This window comes from Hyperoodon ampullatus (genome assembly GCF_949752795.1).
Source record: "Hyperoodon ampullatus genome assembly, chromosome: 2".
NCBI lineage: Eukaryota > Metazoa > Chordata > Mammalia > Artiodactyla > Ziphiidae > Hyperoodon > Hyperoodon ampullatus.
This window is the reverse complement of record NC_136915.1, coordinates 387,062-404,741: the sequence shown is the minus strand read 5'-3', so window position 1 is coordinate 404,741 and position 17,680 is coordinate 387,062. Positions and strand designations below refer to the sequence as shown.

Sequence of the window (17,680 nt, the reverse complement as noted above, 5' to 3'; positions counted from 1 at the left end):
ACAGACGGGGTGGCTGTGGGTCCCTCTAGGAAGGGATCCTGGCCTTCAGCTCCAACACGCTGTCTGACATCTCATCAACCACAGACTGGACGGGCACCGTCAGCCCAGGGTGTGTGTGATGTTCTGAAATTTAATGTTTTAGTTTGAACGGTATGAAATTTCCACTTTTGTAGGTCAAAACTGGTTGCATATTGGCACTTTCACATGGTTCAACTAAACGCTAAAGCTCACAAGTGCCCCACCCCCAAGACAGGTGCCTGGAATTTTAGACTTTTTACCAGGGGGTCTTGGACGTCGGTGCCCGGCAGGGATCTGAGGATCCAGCAGCTCTGCCCTGGCCATGTGAGCCTCTGCAGGTCTTCCCATCACTCTAGGCACCTTATCCTGTTCTGAGAAATGGACATGTGTGCCCACCAATTCCTCCGATAATGCCGGGGTTCAGACAAGACATCCCAGGACCATCATCCCAGACGGTCAGCAGGAACTGGGTCCTGCCGTGGTCAGCATCCCTCAGCACTCACCCAGCGGAGGGCAGGGCCCCATCCTGCTCAACCTGGTGTCCACAAACCTTCAGCCATGCAGTCAGTCCTGGCGCAAGGCCCACACCTCATAATCAGAGCCGGGTCAGAGGTTGGGGCCTCTGCTGTCCAGCCCCTGCCTTCTCAAGGCAGGAGAATTGTGGTCAGGCCACCAACCACAAGACCACCCCCTTCTTTCTGGCCTGAGACCCAGAGTTTTTATGTATGTATGTATGTATGTATGTATGTATGTATGTATGTATGTATGTATTTTTGGCCTCCTTGGGTCTTCGTTGCTGTGCGCGGGCTTTTTCCTAGTTGCAGCGAGCGTGGGCTACTCTTTGTTGTGGTGTGCGGGTTTCTCATTGCGGTGGCGTCTCTTGCTGCAGAGCATGGGCTCTAGGCACGCGGGCTTCAGTAGTTGTGGCACGCAGTCTCAGTAGTTGTGGCTTGCGGGCTCTAGAGTGCAGGCTCAGTAGTTGTGGCGCACGGGCTTAGCTGCTCCGCGGCATGTGGGATCTTCCCGGACCAGGGCTCGAACCCATGTCCTCTGCATTGGCAGGCGGATTCTAAACCACTGCACCACCAGGGAAGCCCCTGAGAGTTCTTGATAGTCTTCTACCTTTAGACAAAAATAACCAAACCTGTCACTATGGACTGACTGTGTCCCCCAAATCAGACGGAGGCCCCAATGCCCTGATGCAGTGGCGTCTGGGTCAGGGTGCGGGGGCCCATGGGGGACTGGTGTCCTGCCAAGAAGGGGCAGCAGAGCGCTCGCCCTGGCTCCCCCACCACAGCACGGCGGGAAGGCGGCCCTCCGCACACCGGAACGAGGGCCTTGACAGAACCTGACCACACCGGCTCCCCGATCGCAGGCCCCCAGCCTCTAGAAGCCACAAGAAAGAGCCGTCTGATGTGTAAGCCAACTGGGCCAAGATACCGCTCCTAAAATCCACAGCCTGAGAGGGCTCGGGAATGGCAGTTAACAGGTGAGTCAGAGACTTGTGCCCTCCTGTTCCTAGTGCCCCAGAGCCTGGGCTGCAGGCAGGTGGCAGCACAGCCCGGACCCAGACAGAAAATGCAGAATTCTCACACCCCCAGCCTGAGAAGGGCTCCCCATTTCCCGGGAGCCACTTTATTTGACTTCTGCAATGACCACAGTGCTCACTTTTCACATTTAACGGGGAAAAGAGGAAGCCCCAACCTTCTGGGGATGTGCAAGGGTGCCACGAACTCCTGCTGTCCCCAAGGGGACATGCCACAGCAAGGCTGTCTCAAGACAGATTTGGGGAAACCTCATCAATGCTTCCAGAAACACTTGCCCTGGGTGGCCGAGAGGAAGCCTTGAAGAATAGTGTTTTTAGAGAGAGACAGTGGGGTCGCCTTCCATGTAAACAGAAGAGAGGTGGATGAGTTCTTCCATGTCTCAACTCTTAAGCAGCAATGGGTCTACAACTCAAGTTGAAAAAACTGATTAACCCACAAATTCCAAGTTCTCGTAGAAAAGTCCTCTCTTAAATACCAAAATATATGAGACCTCTCCACTCTCAACTCAAACGCTTATCTTCGCAAATTCACAAAATTTATAAATAAATAGCAGGCAAGTTCTGAATTACACATACCACGAATTCACTCCAGACAAACATACAGACCAAAATACCATGAAAGCTGACTCACATAAAACGAAGTTAAATCCTAGACGTACATGTGACAAGGGTTACCAGCAGGAGACACAAGAGGTGGCCTAACCGCATAAAGCAACAGTAACTTCTATAAAAGCTGTTGGGTTGCATCACATGGCGAGTCTCCAAGTGCCAGGGCCCAGTTAACAGTGGTCACAGCCCTCAGCAGATGCAGGTGCATGGTCAGTACAGTGGAGGCAGGACACGACATTGTCCCCAGCCCTGAGGGGTGGGGCATTTTTCTTTGGGGTCATGTCCTGCAAGTCCTGTCAGCTCCATCCTCTGGCTCCTCGGCGCCGGCCTGGGAGAGGACAGTGAGTGGTCAGGCCCCACGGGGCTGCCTGCTGACTCGCCCACGTCCAGGCAAAATGCTGAAATCCAGGGACAGGACATTTCTGACAGGATGCTGGCCCCAGACGCAGAACAAGATGCTCTCCGGTACGCTGTCACGTATGGGCGCTTAGCGGAGCCGGGGCTTAGGAGTTGTCCACTGCTGCCTGGCATCTGGCCCGTGGTCACCAGGTAAACTGGGTCTTCTCGAGGGCCGGCCTCATGCTAACGACCAGCCAGAAGCTGTCAGCTTCACCAGTGGAAGGCCGGTGGGTGGCCCCCAGTGACTCGGTCCGGCCTCCACGCACCACCACGAGCAGCAGAACGGCCGCGCAGTGTCGGGAACCGGGCGTCCCGGCCCTGCTTGGGGCGGTCACGGGATGCCCTCCTTCCGCTGGCAGCACTGCGAGGGTGGCGCCGACCAGTCGTAGACGTAGGACAGGCGCAGCTGCACCTCCCTCTTGCACAGGCGGCCCTCGCGTGCCAGCGTCCGGTGCTTCTCTAGCATGTCCTCCAGGCTCTGCTTGTGCGTCACCAGGTACTGGTTGTTGCAGCCGCGGGACTTGTACTCGGTGTCGAAGCGCGGGTCGTGCTCGCGCTGCACGTCCACCGGCGCCAGCCAGGCGCCCAGCGACACGTCCTCGCTGTGCCAGGCACGCAGGTACTCGCGGCTGAGGCGCAGGTAGCGCACGAGGTCGGCCGAGAGCACGTAGCCGCCGCCCAGCGCGTAAGGCAGGTAGTAGTCGCAGAGCTGCCAGGCGGCCTCGCGCCAGCGGCCCCCAGGCCGGACGCGGCCGCGGCCCGAGAAGAAGCCCCAGTAGAGGCGGCGGCGGCGCGCGGGGTCGCGGGCGCGCAGCTCGGCCAGCAGCGCGTCCAGGCGCGCGAACGAGTCGTCGTCTGCCTTGAGCACGAACTCGAAGGCCACGTGCTCGTCCAGCCAGGCCAGCATGGCCAACACCTTGGCCGTGAGGTTCTCGTACGCGTCACGCAGCGCGGGCAGCAGCAGCAGGTCTCCGTGCCGTGCCTGTTCGCGCTCCAGGGCGCGCCGCTCGTCGGCGCCCAACCCGCCGGTGCCGACGGCGAAGCGCGCCCACACGTCCCCGGGGCCGCCGCGCCGCGCCGCCAGCCATGTGCTGCGGACCACGCTGCGCCGCTCGGCCGCCCGCGGCGCGCTGGCCACCAGTACGGCCAGAAAAGCGGCGGCGCGCGCGGGGCCGAAGGGCGCGGGCGCAGCGGGGTCGACGGGCACCCTGCAGCGCGCCAGGTAGAGCAGCGCGGCGCCGCCCAGCGCCAGGGCGCTCAGGCCCAGCGCCGTTCGGTGCCGCCACGCGCGCCGCAGCAGCTTCATGGCGCGGGGAGCGCCGCGGACCGCGCCGTCGGGCTACGTGGACCCGCGTACGCTCCTCATTGGCCGCCCGGGAGGGTGGTGAGGCCGCTTCCGCCCGAGGGAAAGATGGCGGCGCCGGCATCGGCGCGGGGAGGTTGCACCGCTCTGGGACCCGCCTCTTCCCGGAAGAATGATGGCCGCGGCCTAAGCGGTGGCCCGTGGGAGGCGTCGCGGGCGCTCGGGTCGCGCTCGGCGGATCCTGGGTGCGGCGAGGGAGGCCGGTGAGTGAGGGTCCCAGGACGTGACAGCCCCTTCCCGGCCCTGGGGCGGCGGGAAGGGGGCGCGCCGCAGGCCGACGGGGCCTCGGGCGGCCTGCATCTGCTGCCGGCCGGGCCCCTCGGATGCCGGGGTCGGGGGTCGGTGGAGCCGGGTCGGCGGCCGCGGCCCCGCTGTTCGGGGAGTGGGGAGGGTCCGAAGTCCGGGTGAGGCCCGGGACACCCGGCTCGGCCCGGGGCAGTCGTTGCCAACGCCGTGTGCGATTTCTGAAGCCGAGGACGGAGCTTTTAGAAAAAGCGTTTGCGTTTTAAAGACAGTGTTCTTACTAGTTTCACCAGAGCGGGCACCAGGGCTGTCCAGGAGTCCGGGATGGGTCCCCCAGTCAGCGGGGCAGACCCTGCTCTGAAATCTCTTCCCCTGGGGCGGGAAGTGAGCGGCTGACTCCTGTGCTCACCACGGTACAGAAACGTTGTGAATGGAGGGGAGGAAGTGCCCGACCTTCTGATGCCTACACGGTTATTTGGGGGTTATTCTTTGTGCGAAACACCATGTAAATAACATTCCCTGTACTGCCCACCAAGATAAGCAGAATGTGGGATTGACTGTTCTTCCCAGAAGAAAAGTCCAGTCTGTTCGGTGTTTATGGCCACCAGTCAGCAGAGTGGCGTTAAGGCCAAGAGGAAGTTGTCTTGGTTTGCTCGTGGGCTTGGGGAATATACGCATCGTGGCAGAGCAGAAAGGCCTGCTGTGTGGACAGTGTGATGGGTGCTGGGGCGGTGCCCTCAGAGAAGGACAAGTGGGAGTTCCAGTAAACGTGGTTCAGGGGACGGTGACCACGCAGAGAGCACAGCTGGTGGGTTCTCATGGGTGTGGGGAGGGTGCAGGCCCTCACAGACACGGAAAGAGGGACGTAAGGCCGCCCTTCCGTGAGAGTTGCCCCTCCAAGGAATGAGCCAGCTGAGCTGGGAGAGCAGGATCTCGTCCAGGGGTCCAGAGAGCACCTGGGCCCAGAGGACCTGAAACCGACGGAACGCGTCTCGGGTGACAGTAGAGCGAAGGGTCTTCTGTCTCTGCGCAGAAGGAATTCACGGAGCAGCAGAGTGACAGGCAAGGAAAGAGTTTCTTGCTGTAGGACGCTTGTGAGAGATGCAAGCGGGCAGGCGGGGAGCTCTGCCCTGAGAACTAAGCTCCATTTTTATAGCCAAAGGAAAGTGGGCAGGGGAGAAGGCCACCTTCTTCCTCATTCTTGAGTAGACGTCACCCTTCCATCACCAGTTCCTCCTCCTTGTCGGGCGGGGGGTTTTCTTGTCCCTGCATGGTCAAACTGGGACTGTCATGGCGCAGTGGAAATGAGCAAAAAGGCGGTAACACACACTGAAATATGGTAAATCATCTCAGGTTTCAGTACAGCATCACCTTTTCCTTATATTTTTGTTTTTAGCTTGCGCAGAGGAGCGTGTCTTAGGAACCGTTAACTTACTGACCTTACTGGTCAGGATGGGGGTCTCATTCCACCAGTTTATTGTCCTGGGGCATGACTTGTGCTTATGTTGCCTGGTTTGTTGCTAAGCAAGCCTGCTTGGTTTTGTGGTTAAGCAAACCTGCTTTCTAGAGTGATTATTAACCTGCAGGGGTCTCCGATACGTTTTCCTTTATTTATGATCCCTTAGTGGGATTAACTGTTTAGTCACCTGCTTTGTCCCTTTACTCTGTCCTTGTCAGACTGACTGAGGTGTCCCCCTGCCAGGGGAGGTGTTGGTCAGGAGCATGCAGGGTAGAGAAGAGGCACCAGAGAAGCAAGTGGTGGCGTCTGCCAGCCGGGGAGAACCTGTGGCCCTGGCCTTGGGCTGCGGTGCTAGCCAGCACAGGTGCCTGCTTGGCCTGATGGAGGGCACCGTGGTTCGAACCCCTCGTGCCTCACCTTGGACACCACCCTGGCTTGGGGGGCTTCCCTCTGCTGCTCCCTGTCAGGCCTGCTGGAGGGGGGCCTCCGCAGCACCTGGGAGGGCCGGCAGGTGTTTGCTGGGTGGACAAGCTCCAAGAGGAACATGTTAAGGGGCAAGAAGGTCCTGAGGAGCGCAGTGGGGAAGTGGGGCGGGGACCTGGAGGAGGAGCCGTGGGGGGGGAGGAAGGCAGGCGGCCCGGGGTTGGGGGAGCAGATGTGGGAGAGGCCGGGTGGCTGAGTGCTGGGTGTGAGCGCCTGTGGCCCTGGGGTCCCTGACGTGGACAGAAGGTGGCCTTGTTCCTTTACCGCCAAGCCCGGGCACGGCCAGGGTGACAGACTTCCTGGGCGCTCTGGCCTTCTCGGTGTTTGTGTGTGAACGTGAGCAAGGACGCCTGTGTCTGTGTGCGTGTGAGCACACGTGGGCGTATGTGTGTATATGTGTGTACGTGTGGATGCGTGCCTGTGTGTGTGTGTGCATTCGTGTATATGTGCATGAGTGCACTTGTGTATGTGCGCCTGTGTGTGTATGTGCGTGTACACGCTGTGTTTACGTGTGTACATGTGTGTGCACAAGGGTCGTGGAGGTGGGGAGTGGGAGGGGTGGTGCCCTGCCTGGTGGGTTTGGGCTTCGCTGGCACCAGGCCCTCACAAAGCCTTGGGGTGGGGAGGCTGAAGCTGAGGCGGGCAGGTGCCTTCGTCAAGGTCCCGGAGCTCGTGAGTGCTGAGCTGGCATGTGGAGAGTGAGTTACGGTGACTCTCGGGCCAGCCTCCAAGGACAGCCATGCTGGGGGCAGCTGCGGTGGGGGCCAGGCTTAGCGGTGCGGGGCGTACCTTGAGGCAGGGCCACCTCATCGTGGTTGGACGGGGGAGTGGAAAAAGGAGAAAACAGGATGCCCAGCGTAGGTCGTGGAAACCAAGGACTTCTATTTCATGTTACAAAGTAAACGTCTCTGTAGCGAAGTGTGTGCTGGGGCTCCGTCAGCCGATGGCTCTGGAGCCTCTTCGTGGACCATTAAGTGCTGGCTGGGACCTGGCCGCCTCAGGCTGCTGGCCGCAGGCAGCTGTGCCAGCTGCAGGGCCTCCTGCGTTGCCCTGGGTGGTAGGCGGGCTGTGGTCACCGCCTCCTCACCTGCCACCCCCCTTCCCCAGCTCCTGGCCACACTCGCAGGCCATCCTGCAGCGCAGACCCCGGCAGCCATGACCTCCAGGCAGGCTCCCCTCTGCGGCCTGGCCCCTCGCTGCCTCTGGCTCCTGGGGGCTGTCCTTCTGATGGACGCGTCCGCCCGGCCCGCCAACCACTCGTCCGCTCGGGAGAGAGCGGGTAACAAGGAAGAAAACGAGATCCTGCCTCCGGACCACCTGAACGGGGTGAAGCTGGAGATGGACGGGCACCTCAACAAGGATTTCCACCAGGAGGTCTTCCTGGGCAAGGACACGGACGGCTTTGAGGAGGACGCGGAGCCCCGGCGGAGCCGGAGGAAGCTGATGGTCATCTTCTCCAAGTAGGTGCTGCCGGGGCCTGCGCGGGGGCGGTGGTGGGGCTGGCCTCGGCCTCCCTCTTGGTCCAGTCCTGGCTTTGCGCGGCGCGGAGGTGACGAGGCCCCCCTCGGTGACGTGCTGTGGAGGTGGTGCTGTGACCCATGCTCCTGGGAAGCTGGTAGCGTTTGAGCCACGGGGCGTGCAGCCCTGAGCTGCGCCCTGTGTCCGGCGGGGGCTCAGAGGGCGTGGGGAGGGCTGCGTGGGGCGGAGGCGCCAGCACTCTGTTGCCCGTGGGACTGGTCGCAGTGCCAGTTAGAGGCAGAGCCCGTGGGCGCGGAGCCAACTGGCCTCACGCATGCGGAGCTGCTGCTGGGCACGGTCAGCCATTGGCTCCACACCGCCATCAGCGCTCCAGTGAGCGTGTGTAGACGGGGCTGTACTGTTTTGCTGGCCTCGAGCCACGACAGGTTGAGGTGATGGGGGGACAGGGCCCACGGGGCAGGTGGTGGGGAGGTTGAGGGGTTTGGCCTGGGACACCAGGTGGACGGGTCCGCCAGGCCCGATGGGTCTGCTCTCTGCACGCGTCGTGGGTGAGGCACCCGCAGGCCGTGGGGTGGTCCAGGGCTCTGCCTCAGCGCTGGCCTGGCAGGTCCCGGGCTCGGTACTGGCGGCACGGTGGCTGCCAGGGTCACGTGCCAGGACCCACGATGGGTGGCTCTTGGTTCCAGAAAGGAGACTGACTCTCATGGGGGGCTGTGCGTGCATACAGGGGTCACGCGGTCGGGGAACCAGCTCAGGCAGCATCCCCGTCTGTGAAGTGGGGGACCAGGGGCGGGGGCAGTGGTCCCCCGATGAGCCTAGCTGGCGGCCTGGCCCCCTGGATGCTCCCTCTTCAGTTTGAGGCACTGATCGTTGTCAGCGACTGAAGTGACCGAAACCTCGTCCGGCACCCAGACCTCACTGTCTCGTGAAGCCAGGAAGGAAGCTGTGAGCGGGGCCGCAGGGCACGTGGCTTCTTCCAGGGATCAGGAGGGCAGCCGCGTGCACCGGGCCGAGGGGTCCCCTGGAGTGGAGAGGGGTGGTGATAGGGCCTCCCTCACAGCCGCTCTTGGGGTGGGAGTGGGGTTCACCGGGAAATGCAGAAAACCGGGCCCTGAGGGGCAGGGCGTCCTGGGGCCGTTGCAGCTGCGCTGGCTGCATCCGCCCGTGTCGTGTGTCTTCCTTATACGTCCCGTGTCTCGCAGGGTTGTCATCGGGGAGCGTCTAGCCCGTGTTCACCTTCTCAGTCAGACCCCCCCAGAGCCGTCCCACTTGGAGGGGCCACCATGGGCCCTGTGGGGCCCCCTGCCAGCTGCTGTTGCCGACCCTGCACCCCGCCCGGGGCAGATCAAACACGTAGCCTCAAGACCTAGTTTAGAACAAATAGAAGTAATGTTGCACAGCACTTCTTAAGTGAGGTTTTTATTCTGGAGTGGTTTAGGTTTACAGAAAGATGCAGACCGAGGCACACTTGTGGAAACAGAGACGCGACGGTGTTCCGTTACTGTTCCCCGCGCTCCAGGCTGCAGGTCACGCGCTGCCTCAGGGTCCTCTTTCTGCCCGGGGTCCCATCCGGGAGCCTACTTTTTCGTGACCTTGACGGTTTTGAGGAGGACTGCTCAGGTGTTTTGTAGCATGTCCCTGATTTGGGGTTTGTCTGCTGGGTTTTCTCCTGGTTAGACAGGGGTTGTGGTTTTTGGAAAGAAGACCTCAGAGGTGAGGTGGCACTCTCGTCACATCACCTCAGGGCACCTGACGTCCGCACGACATCACGGGGGCTGTGGGCCTGGTCACCTGGCTCAGGGGCTATCTGCCCAGGAGTGTCGCTCCTTGTCCTGTCCTCCCGTCTCTTTGGCAGCCACTCAGAGGGGCAGCCCTCCCTCCCGGGGGTGGGAGCGAAGCTCAGGGGAAGACCACCGTGTGGTCTGGAGTCCCATAAGGAGGCTGGACTCGTGGGTGTTGTCTGCACTTTGGCGGGGACGCAGCTCCGCGCTGTTGGTCTGGCTGCTCACCTCGTTCCAGCCTTGGCCGCCAGGACCTCGTCGTTGCCGTCCCCTCCCACACCCCACCCCTTGTTGTGAGCGCTTCCTTCCCTTCTTGCGCTGCCAGCCAGTCCAGCTTCACTTCCTCTTGTTGTGTTCCTGCCTCAGCCCTGGAGTCACCCAGTTCTCCGGGGAGCGCTGGTGTGTTTCATGGGAGAGTGGGATTTAGAAACCAGGGCCCGGCAGCGGGTGTGGGCGTTGCTGGGGTGCCATTGCCTGTCGTCCTCTCCTGTGTGTGTGTGTGTGTGTGCCAACCCATGCATACACGTGTTCTGACCCACGTCCACGGGTGTGCACTAGCCATGCACACACCCACATATGCACGTGAGTGTGTGCAGAGTGTACAGCTGCCGGCACACTTGCACCTGCAGCTGTTTCTTTGTCTCGCTGGCTGTGTCTGTGCGAGTAGACACGACTGTGCTGCAGTGTCTGAGCTCCAGTCCTGTTACCAGGGGCTCCTCATGAGTCCCAAGTGTGTGGGTCTGTGGAGCTGGGTTGACGGTTCTCCCCGTCCTGCAGCAGGGGGGAGACTTGTTCCCCTCCCAGTGGTCCCGAGACTGATGGGGTAGTGACCCTGCCCGGCGTCCTCCCTGATTCCCCCACTGTGTCCCCCACGTCCCCCCGACTTCTCCTGCGTCACCATTGGGTGGGATGTGTTGCTGTTCGTGGTGGTTTTGTGGCTGCCTGCAGAACCCCTCTGGCCAGCCTTCCGTCCGTCCACCCATCTGTCGGGGTCCTGGAGGCCTCGCCTGACACGTCTCGTGGGCCCGCAGGGTGGATTTGAACACCGACAGAAGGATCAGTGCCCAGGAGATGCAGCACTGGATCATGGAGAAGACGGCCGAGCACTTCCAGGAGGCCATAGCGGAGAGCAGGGCGCACTTCCGCGCCGTGGACCCCGACGGTGACGGTACAGCCAACCTTGCCCTGACCCTGCCCTGACCCTGACGGCCTGAGGCTGCTGGCGGAGGGCGGTGCCTGGAGGTGTGGTGGGGGGGGCCGAGGGCCCAGGAACGAGGAGGTGAGAGGCAGGAGGGGCCTGCAGGTGCCGCCAAGGAGACAGACGCCAGCTTGCCATGTGGGCGGGGACCCCGGCGCTAGGCTCTGGCGCGAAGCTCGGAGCCGTGTTTTGCTGCTCCTGCCTCTACAGACGCCCTTAGCACAGGGGTTTTGGATTGATGGCTTAAAGTAACTAGATACGTCTTTTTAAAAATGTCCGATGTTGTCCCCTGGCGGTCCAGTGGTTAAGACTCCTCACTTCCAACGCAAGGGGCTCGGGTTTGATCCCTGGTCGGGGTAACTAAGATCCCACGTGCCCCACAGCGCGGCCAAAAAAAGAAAAAGCGTTTGTTGTTAAACCTCCTAACGCGTTGTCTTGCTCTTTCAGGCCGTGTGTCGTGGGACGAGTACAAGGTGAAGTTTTTGGCGAGCAAAGGCCACGATGAGAGAGAGGTTGCTGATAAGATAAAGAATAAGTGGGACCTGAACGTCGATGAAGAGAGTAAGGGCTCGGCCTCCCGTAGCCAGCGTGGCGCGCGTGACAGCACAGATGCTGGGAGGGAATTGGCGAGGCGGGTGTGGCCACGGCTGGGTGCTCCTGCGGGGCCGCTAGGCAGAGCCCCCAGGACCCTCCAGGTGCCGTGGGTGGTTAGGTGCAGCCGGCGGCCTCAGGTGGGCTTGAGCTCCAGGGAGGAGGTGGCGGAAGCACCGGAAGCAGGTCTCGGCCGGGACAGGTCCTCTGCGCCAGACGAGGTCCGACCCCGGGAGTCGGTGAGGCCGGTGGGGGCTCCTGCCTGAGGTGCCTGGAGGCCGCAGTCCCGGCCGGCTCTCCCCTTAGCTTTTCACACACGTTCCTTTAAAAACCTGTCTCGGGCTTCCCTGGTGGTGCAGTGGTTGAGAGTCCGCCTGCTGATGCAGGGGACACGGGTTCGTGCCCCGGTCTGGGAAGATCCCACATGCCGCGGAGCAACTGGGCCCGTGAGCCATGGCTGCTGAGCCTGCGCGTCCGGAGCCTGTGCTCCACAACGGGAGAGGCCACAACAGTGAGAGGCCCGCGTACCGCAAAAAGAAAAAAATCATAGTTGAGATGAATAACAGAGGAACTGATTTGAGAAAGGTTGATGAAGTATTACTAAATACATGGCATATTAATCAAGGTTAAACTAGAGAAACAGAACCAGTAAGAGATACATATTAAGAAATTTTAAAATTTATTTAAATTATAAAAAAATAAATAAAAAATAAATAAAAACCTGTCTCCCTGGCACAAAATTTGATGCCTTTTAGCGAAGTTCTGAAGCACCACTGAAGCGTTCTTGTGACCTTCACTGGTTACTGTCTCCAGCTCCGTGCCACCCCGTCCCTCCCGGGGGTGCGTTCGCAGCTGGGTGTCGAGCTCGGCTCGTTGGGGGCTTTGTCGGAGCGCCGTGCGTTTCCTGTGTTCTCCTGTTCGGTCTTTACTCGGCGAGTCGTCCCTGCCATTGTCATCCAGCGTGTCGTTTTCTCTTGATGGACACGTGTGTGCCGGTGGGACGTCTCTGTACCTGTGACACTCCCCTGTTTGTCTCACGTCCCCCTGGCCGTCAGGGTTGTGTCGTGGCCTCCTGTTGGTGTCTGTGGCCCTTCCCGCCTCTGCTTTGTGACTGCTGCCGCTGTGTTCTTTGGTCCAGGGGTGTTCGTTACTGTTATGTCTGTAGATGTGCTGTGGGCGCCACTGTTCTCCGTCAGGGTTGGTGTTTTTAGCACTGGACTCTCTTGTCTGCCATCAGGGTTGCAATCTGTGCCTTCTTTCTGTGTGCACTTGCTCTTTAGTTTTTAATTCCAAGTTTCGCTTGTTCCCTGCTGTTGTGCAGGGAAGCGATTGGCTTGTGTATGTCAGCCTTCCATCCTGTAGCCTTGCTGTGCTTGCTCAGTGGTTCCAGGAGTTTCTTGTCGACTCTTCTGGGTTTTCTACGTAGGCGATCGTGACGTCGTTGAACAAAAACGGTTCATTTCCTCCTTCGCAATCAGTGTCTCTTTTATTCCTTTTCTTGTCTTAGTGCATCAGCTGGGACTTCCCGGTGCGACGTTGAAGAGCAGTGGCGAGAAGGGCCATCCGTGCTTTAAACCTGAATTTAGTGGAAAAGCTTCCACTTTCTCACCATTATGATCTTAGCTGTAGGTTTTTTTGTGGATGTTCTTTATCAAGGTGACGAGTGCCCGCTGTTCCTAGTGTGCTGAGAGTTTTCGTCATGAATGGGTGTTGGATTTTGTCAGATGCTTTTTTGCATCTATTGATACGACCACGTGATTTCTTTTCATTAGCCTGTTGATGTGAATATCAGTTGAATTTCAGATGTTGAACCAACCTTGTCTACGTGGGATAAATCCCACTTGGTTGTAACGTGTAATTGTTTTTGTACATCGTTGGGTTTGATCTGTTAGCATTTTGTTGAACGTTTTTGCGTTTATATTCGCGCGAGACGTTGGCCTGTAGTTTTCTTTTTTTTTTTTTTTTTTTGCTGTACGCGGGCCTCTCACTGCTGTGGCCTCTCCCGTTGCGGAGCACAGGCTCCGGACACACAGGCTCCGCGGCCATGGCTCGCGGGCCCAGCCGCTCTGCGGCATGTGGGATCTTCCGGGATCGGGGCACGAACCCGTGTCCCCTGCATCGGCAGGCGGACTTTCAACCACTGCGCCACCAGGGAAGCCCCTGGCCTGTAGTTTTCTTGTGACCTTCCTGCTTTTAGTGTTAGGACGTCACAGGATGAGTTAGGAAGCGTTCACTCTGTTTCTCTCCTCTGGAAGGGATTGTGGAGATTGGTATGGCCTCCGCCTCACATGTTTGGTAGAATTCACCTGTGAACCGCCCTTGAGACTTGGTTTTTCCAAAGCATTTTGTTTTTTTATGGACTACGTAGAGGTTAACTTTATATTGTGAGCCAGTCTGAATTTCTTGGTAATAGATGAGTTAAGCTCATTTCTGTTTCTATTGATATTTCTTTTTTTTCCTTTCATCTTTCCCTCTGCTAGTGTGGGATTTAGAGACCCCACTTTCCTTTTCTCAGCAGTCACATGACCCTGTCTGGTGGCCTGACAGGTGTGAATGGGGTACCCAGCTTTCCAGGTGTGCCCATGGGGGCTGCCCATTGTGGGAAGGGGTTTTATATCTTACAGCTTTACTTTTTTCTTCTCAGTCTATCGTTGACCGTCTAAGTCAAGACCATTTTATTCTGTTCTGGGTGGTATAGAGGCCTCCTTCCTAGTTCGTGTGGTGTCACCCAGGATTTTGGTTCTGCTGGATTTTATTTATTTATTTAATGTATTATTTTTGGCTGCGTTGGGTCTTCATTGCTGCGCATGGGCTTTCTCTAGTTGCCACGAGCGGGGGCTACTCTTCATTGTGGTGCGCAGGCTTCTCATCGTGGTGGCCTCTCGTTGCAGAGCGCGGGCTCTAGGCGCGCGGCTTCAGTAGTTGTGGCACGTGCGCTCAGTGGCTGTGGCTCACGCACGGGCTCTAGAGCACAGGCTCAGTAGTTGTGGCGCACGGGCTTAGTTGCTCCACGACACTTGGGATCTCCCCGGACCAGGGCTCGAACCCATGTCCCCTGCATTGGCAGGCGGATTCTTAACCACTGCGCCATCAGGGAAGTCCCTCTGCTGTTTTTTAAAGCCTGTAAATAAGATGTTATTTTCTTCCTGAAATGGTTGTTGGCCATTGTTATGTTTGTCTCCATTTTGTGTTTCCACTGTTTGTCCTGGGTTCAGACTGTCCCCTGAACGTGTCCTTTAGAGGTGTCTGGGGGCGGGCCCTGTCCTCCTCCTGCCAGCATTGGAGGTTTAGCACTGGCTCTTGGGGTGGCTGCCGGCCGTCTGTGCCTGCTCGTCTGTCCTCAGCGCCCTTTCCCTTGGGTGTGTGTGGGGTCGGGACGTGCTCTTCCTGGATCTAGAGTTCATGGTGTCTCTGTCCGCCCGGCCCTCACCTCACTCCCGTGTGTTCATGAGTCTGGGGTGGGGGGTGAGCAGCTCTGGGGGATCAGAAATGAAAAGCAGCTGTCGAGGGCCCCAGAGAGGGAGAGCGTGGGGGGGAGGGCTGAGCTCGTGTGGGCCCCCCGGGGCTGCCGTCCCCAGCGCCGCAGATGGGGTCCCTCCAGGCCGCCTCCAGCTTCTGGTGCTGCCGGCGTCCCTGCTGGTGGCCACTGCTCTCCAATCTCATCTCCTCTTACACAGGACACCTGGGCTTAGGGCCTACCTGACTCCCAGGTGGTCTCGTTTCAAGATCCTTTACTAATTTCACCTGCCAAGACCTTTTTTCCAGATCAGGTCGTGTTCGCAGGCTCTGGGTAGACACAGCAAGGCAAGCCTGTGCCCGTCCCGCCACTCCTGTCCCCGTGGCCGGGCAGGTAGGCAGTGGGCGAACCTATAGTTGCCACGGCTCTTCTGTCAGAAGGCACGAGGTGTGAGGCCACAGGCGTGTGGGGTTCTCCCTGTCGCGACTGGGCCGGGCCCAGGCGTCCCTGTTCCCAGCCGGAAGCTGGAGTTGGGCCCCGGGTGAGGGTGCGGAGTGCTGCGCCGGCTTCTCCCCACTCCCTGGCTGGACATTCAGCTCGTCACCGACCACCGGCCCCAGGGGCTCCACGCCGGGCCTTCCCACAGTGGCAGGGGTAGCAGGGATCGCGCAGGGGATGCGTGAGTCATATCTGGAAACTGAGTTTTCCTTCAGAGCCCTGCCCGGTGGACAGTGCACGGGCGGAGACGGAAGGGAAACAGGTCGAGCCTTCGTTCCCACAGAGCCGGTGGCCTGCTTCCCGGGAACGAGCGGGGCCGGGGCTGTGTCTGAGGGGGTCTGTGTCCGGGCTGGGGGGGTCTGTTTCGGTTGAGGGTCTGTGCCTGCATCTTGGGGCGTCTGTGTATCTGCCCCCCGGGGCTGAGGACCCCTCCGAGGGCCAGGCCCTTGGCCCCGGGTGCCACCACATCCTGAGCCGGCCCCCGCTGCACTCGGGCTGCGTGTCTCGGAACTTTCTGGATGCGTGCAGGGGTCCCGTGTGCGCGGGTCCTCACCGATGTGCCTCTCTCAGCACAGGAAGTCCTGGAGAACCTGAAAGACCGCTGGTATCAGGCGGACAACCCGCCCCCGGACCTGCTGCTGACGGAGAGCGAGTTCCTGTCGTTCCTGCACCCCGAGCACAGCCGCGGCATGCTGCAGTTCATGGTCAAGGAGATCATCCGGGACCTGGGTGAGGCCCGGCCGCGGAGCTCAGCACGGGCCGGTCCTGGGCTGGGTGGCCCGCGGGGGCTGTACGGCCGCTGTTTGGGATCAGGCCGAAACCGCACAAGCTGCAGACCTGGCAGCAAAGCCCCGTCAGTTGAGTTTTCTCCTGAGGGGCCTCGGCGGTCCCGCGCCCGCTGGAGTCTGACGTCTGCCCCCGTGTCCTGCAGACCAGGACGGTGACAAGAAGCTCTCGCTGTCCGAGTTCATCTCTCTGCCCGTGGGCACCGTGGAGAACCAGCAGGGCCAGGACGTGGACGACGGCTGGGTGCGAGACAGGAAGAGAGAGTTCGAGGAGCTGATCGATGCCAACCGCGATGGGATCGTGACCGCGGCGGAGCTGGAGGTGGGTGTGGGGCCCGCTGCTCCGGGAAGCGGGGTCGGCCTGGCCGGACACTGGGGTGGGAAGGCCGCACGCCGCTGGACCCGCCTCCTGCCTCGGGAGTGTCTTCACTGATGTCGTGTGTAGGTGCTGCGTGGGGCTTGTTTTTCCCCATTGCTGGATGAGTCATTTCATTTTAGCCGGAGTTCTCTGATCCCTGCTGATAGCTGGCGACCCCTGGTTCGGGAGCTCCTTCCCCTCAGTACTGCCATCCCGGCGGCCGAGCCGGTCCGTGTGCGTGTGCCCCGCTCCAGGGCCAGCCTTCTCCCTGTCCTGCCCTTCCGTGGGCGGGGAGCTACCTCTGCCGGTGAAGGCTGCCTGGCCCTGAGCCACTTCCGGCCTGGCGCCCACCTTCCAGAACATTCTAGAACACTCCCACCTCCCTGCCCCGCAGCTTTTGTCCTACCAGCTCACGGGGTATTTCCAACAAGGCCTCACCTCCTGTAGCTGGTTGTGGTGTCACAGCCCCGCTGAGGCAGGGGTGCCAGCCCGCATGGGGCGTCCTCCGGGCAGGGGGTCTCGGCCGCATGGCCGGGTGCGGGCTGAACGTGAGGAGATGCCTCCGGCCCGGGGCGGCATGGGGTGTGGCGGGGCTGAGCCGGGGCCCTTGCAGGACTACATGGACCCCATGAACGAGTTCAGCGCCCTCAACGAGGCCAAGCAGATGATCGCCATTGCCGACGAGAACCAGAACCACTGCCTGGAGCCCGAGGAGGTGCTCAAGTACAGCGAGTTCTTCACGGGCAGCAAGCTGGTGGACTACGCCCGCAGCGTGCACGAGGAGTTCTGAGCCGCGGCCGTGCCCGCCCCGTCCCCCAGCCCCGCCCCGGTCCCTCCTGCGGTGCCTCGCAGGCTGGCTGTGCTTCGATTCCCGCGCACTCGCCGCATCCTGCTTCTGAGAGCTGGGAGCCCTTCTGCCGAAGGCACTGACCACATCAGGGCCTGTGGGCTCGCCACACTGTGGGAAATAACGCAGCTCCTGCCCGTTTCCTTGAAAACTGAAAGATGAAGGCTTTGCTGGAAACCAGCAGCCGGCGGCTGGGGGGTCGGGAAGGGGCCGTGAGACCGCGGCGTTCAGTCTCCGAGGAAACGCTAATACTGGTGACAGGAATCACATTAATTTACTTTAAAATATAGTTGCCTTTTTCTCCCAGCTTCATTTTTTTGGTGGGAAAAAAAACACGTAGACGATACTTCGGATGTTTGTGGCCAGGTGGCTTCCACTTGAAGCTTTGTGGTGGGCGGTTTGGTTAGAGCAGGGGCTTGCTAGCGCTGATGGTCACCTGCGACACGGGGGAGGATGACACGGGGCCGCCAGGCGGGACGGCGTCCTGATGGGGGACGGGGAGGGGCTGCCTGCAGGGCGGGAGTTGGGGGTCTGGGCTGCAGATTTAAAGTCAGGAGCTGGAGTCC

At 60.2% G+C, this 17,680-nt stretch overlaps 2 protein-coding genes across 2 annotated transcripts; one reads left to right on the top strand and one right to left on the bottom strand.

Annotated features, from left to right (window-relative positions):
- Window positions 1-2,903: 2,903 nt before the first annotated feature.
- On the bottom strand, window positions 2,904-3,878 carry B3GALT6 (beta-1,3-galactosyltransferase 6; the record flags this gene model as incomplete). The annotated part of the gene is made up of 1 exon (XM_079698458.1): window positions 2,904-3,878. The coding sequence occupies one exon, from the start codon at window positions 3,876-3,878 to the stop codon at window positions 2,904-2,906; it is 975 nt and encodes a 324-aa protein (XP_079554584.1).
- Window positions 3,879-7,275: 3,397 nt separating this feature from the next.
- Window positions 7,276-17,413, top strand: SDF4 (stromal cell derived factor 4; the record flags this gene model as incomplete). The annotated part of the gene is made up of 6 exons (XM_079698389.1): window positions 7,276-7,580; window positions 10,412-10,548; window positions 11,026-11,139; window positions 15,695-15,853; window positions 16,056-16,231; window positions 16,881-17,413. The coding sequence occupies 6 exons, from the start codon at window positions 7,276-7,278 to the stop codon at window positions 17,055-17,057; spliced, it is 1,068 nt and encodes a 355-aa protein (XP_079554515.1). The 3' UTR covers window positions 17,058-17,413.
- Window positions 17,414-17,680: the final 267 nt, after the last annotated feature.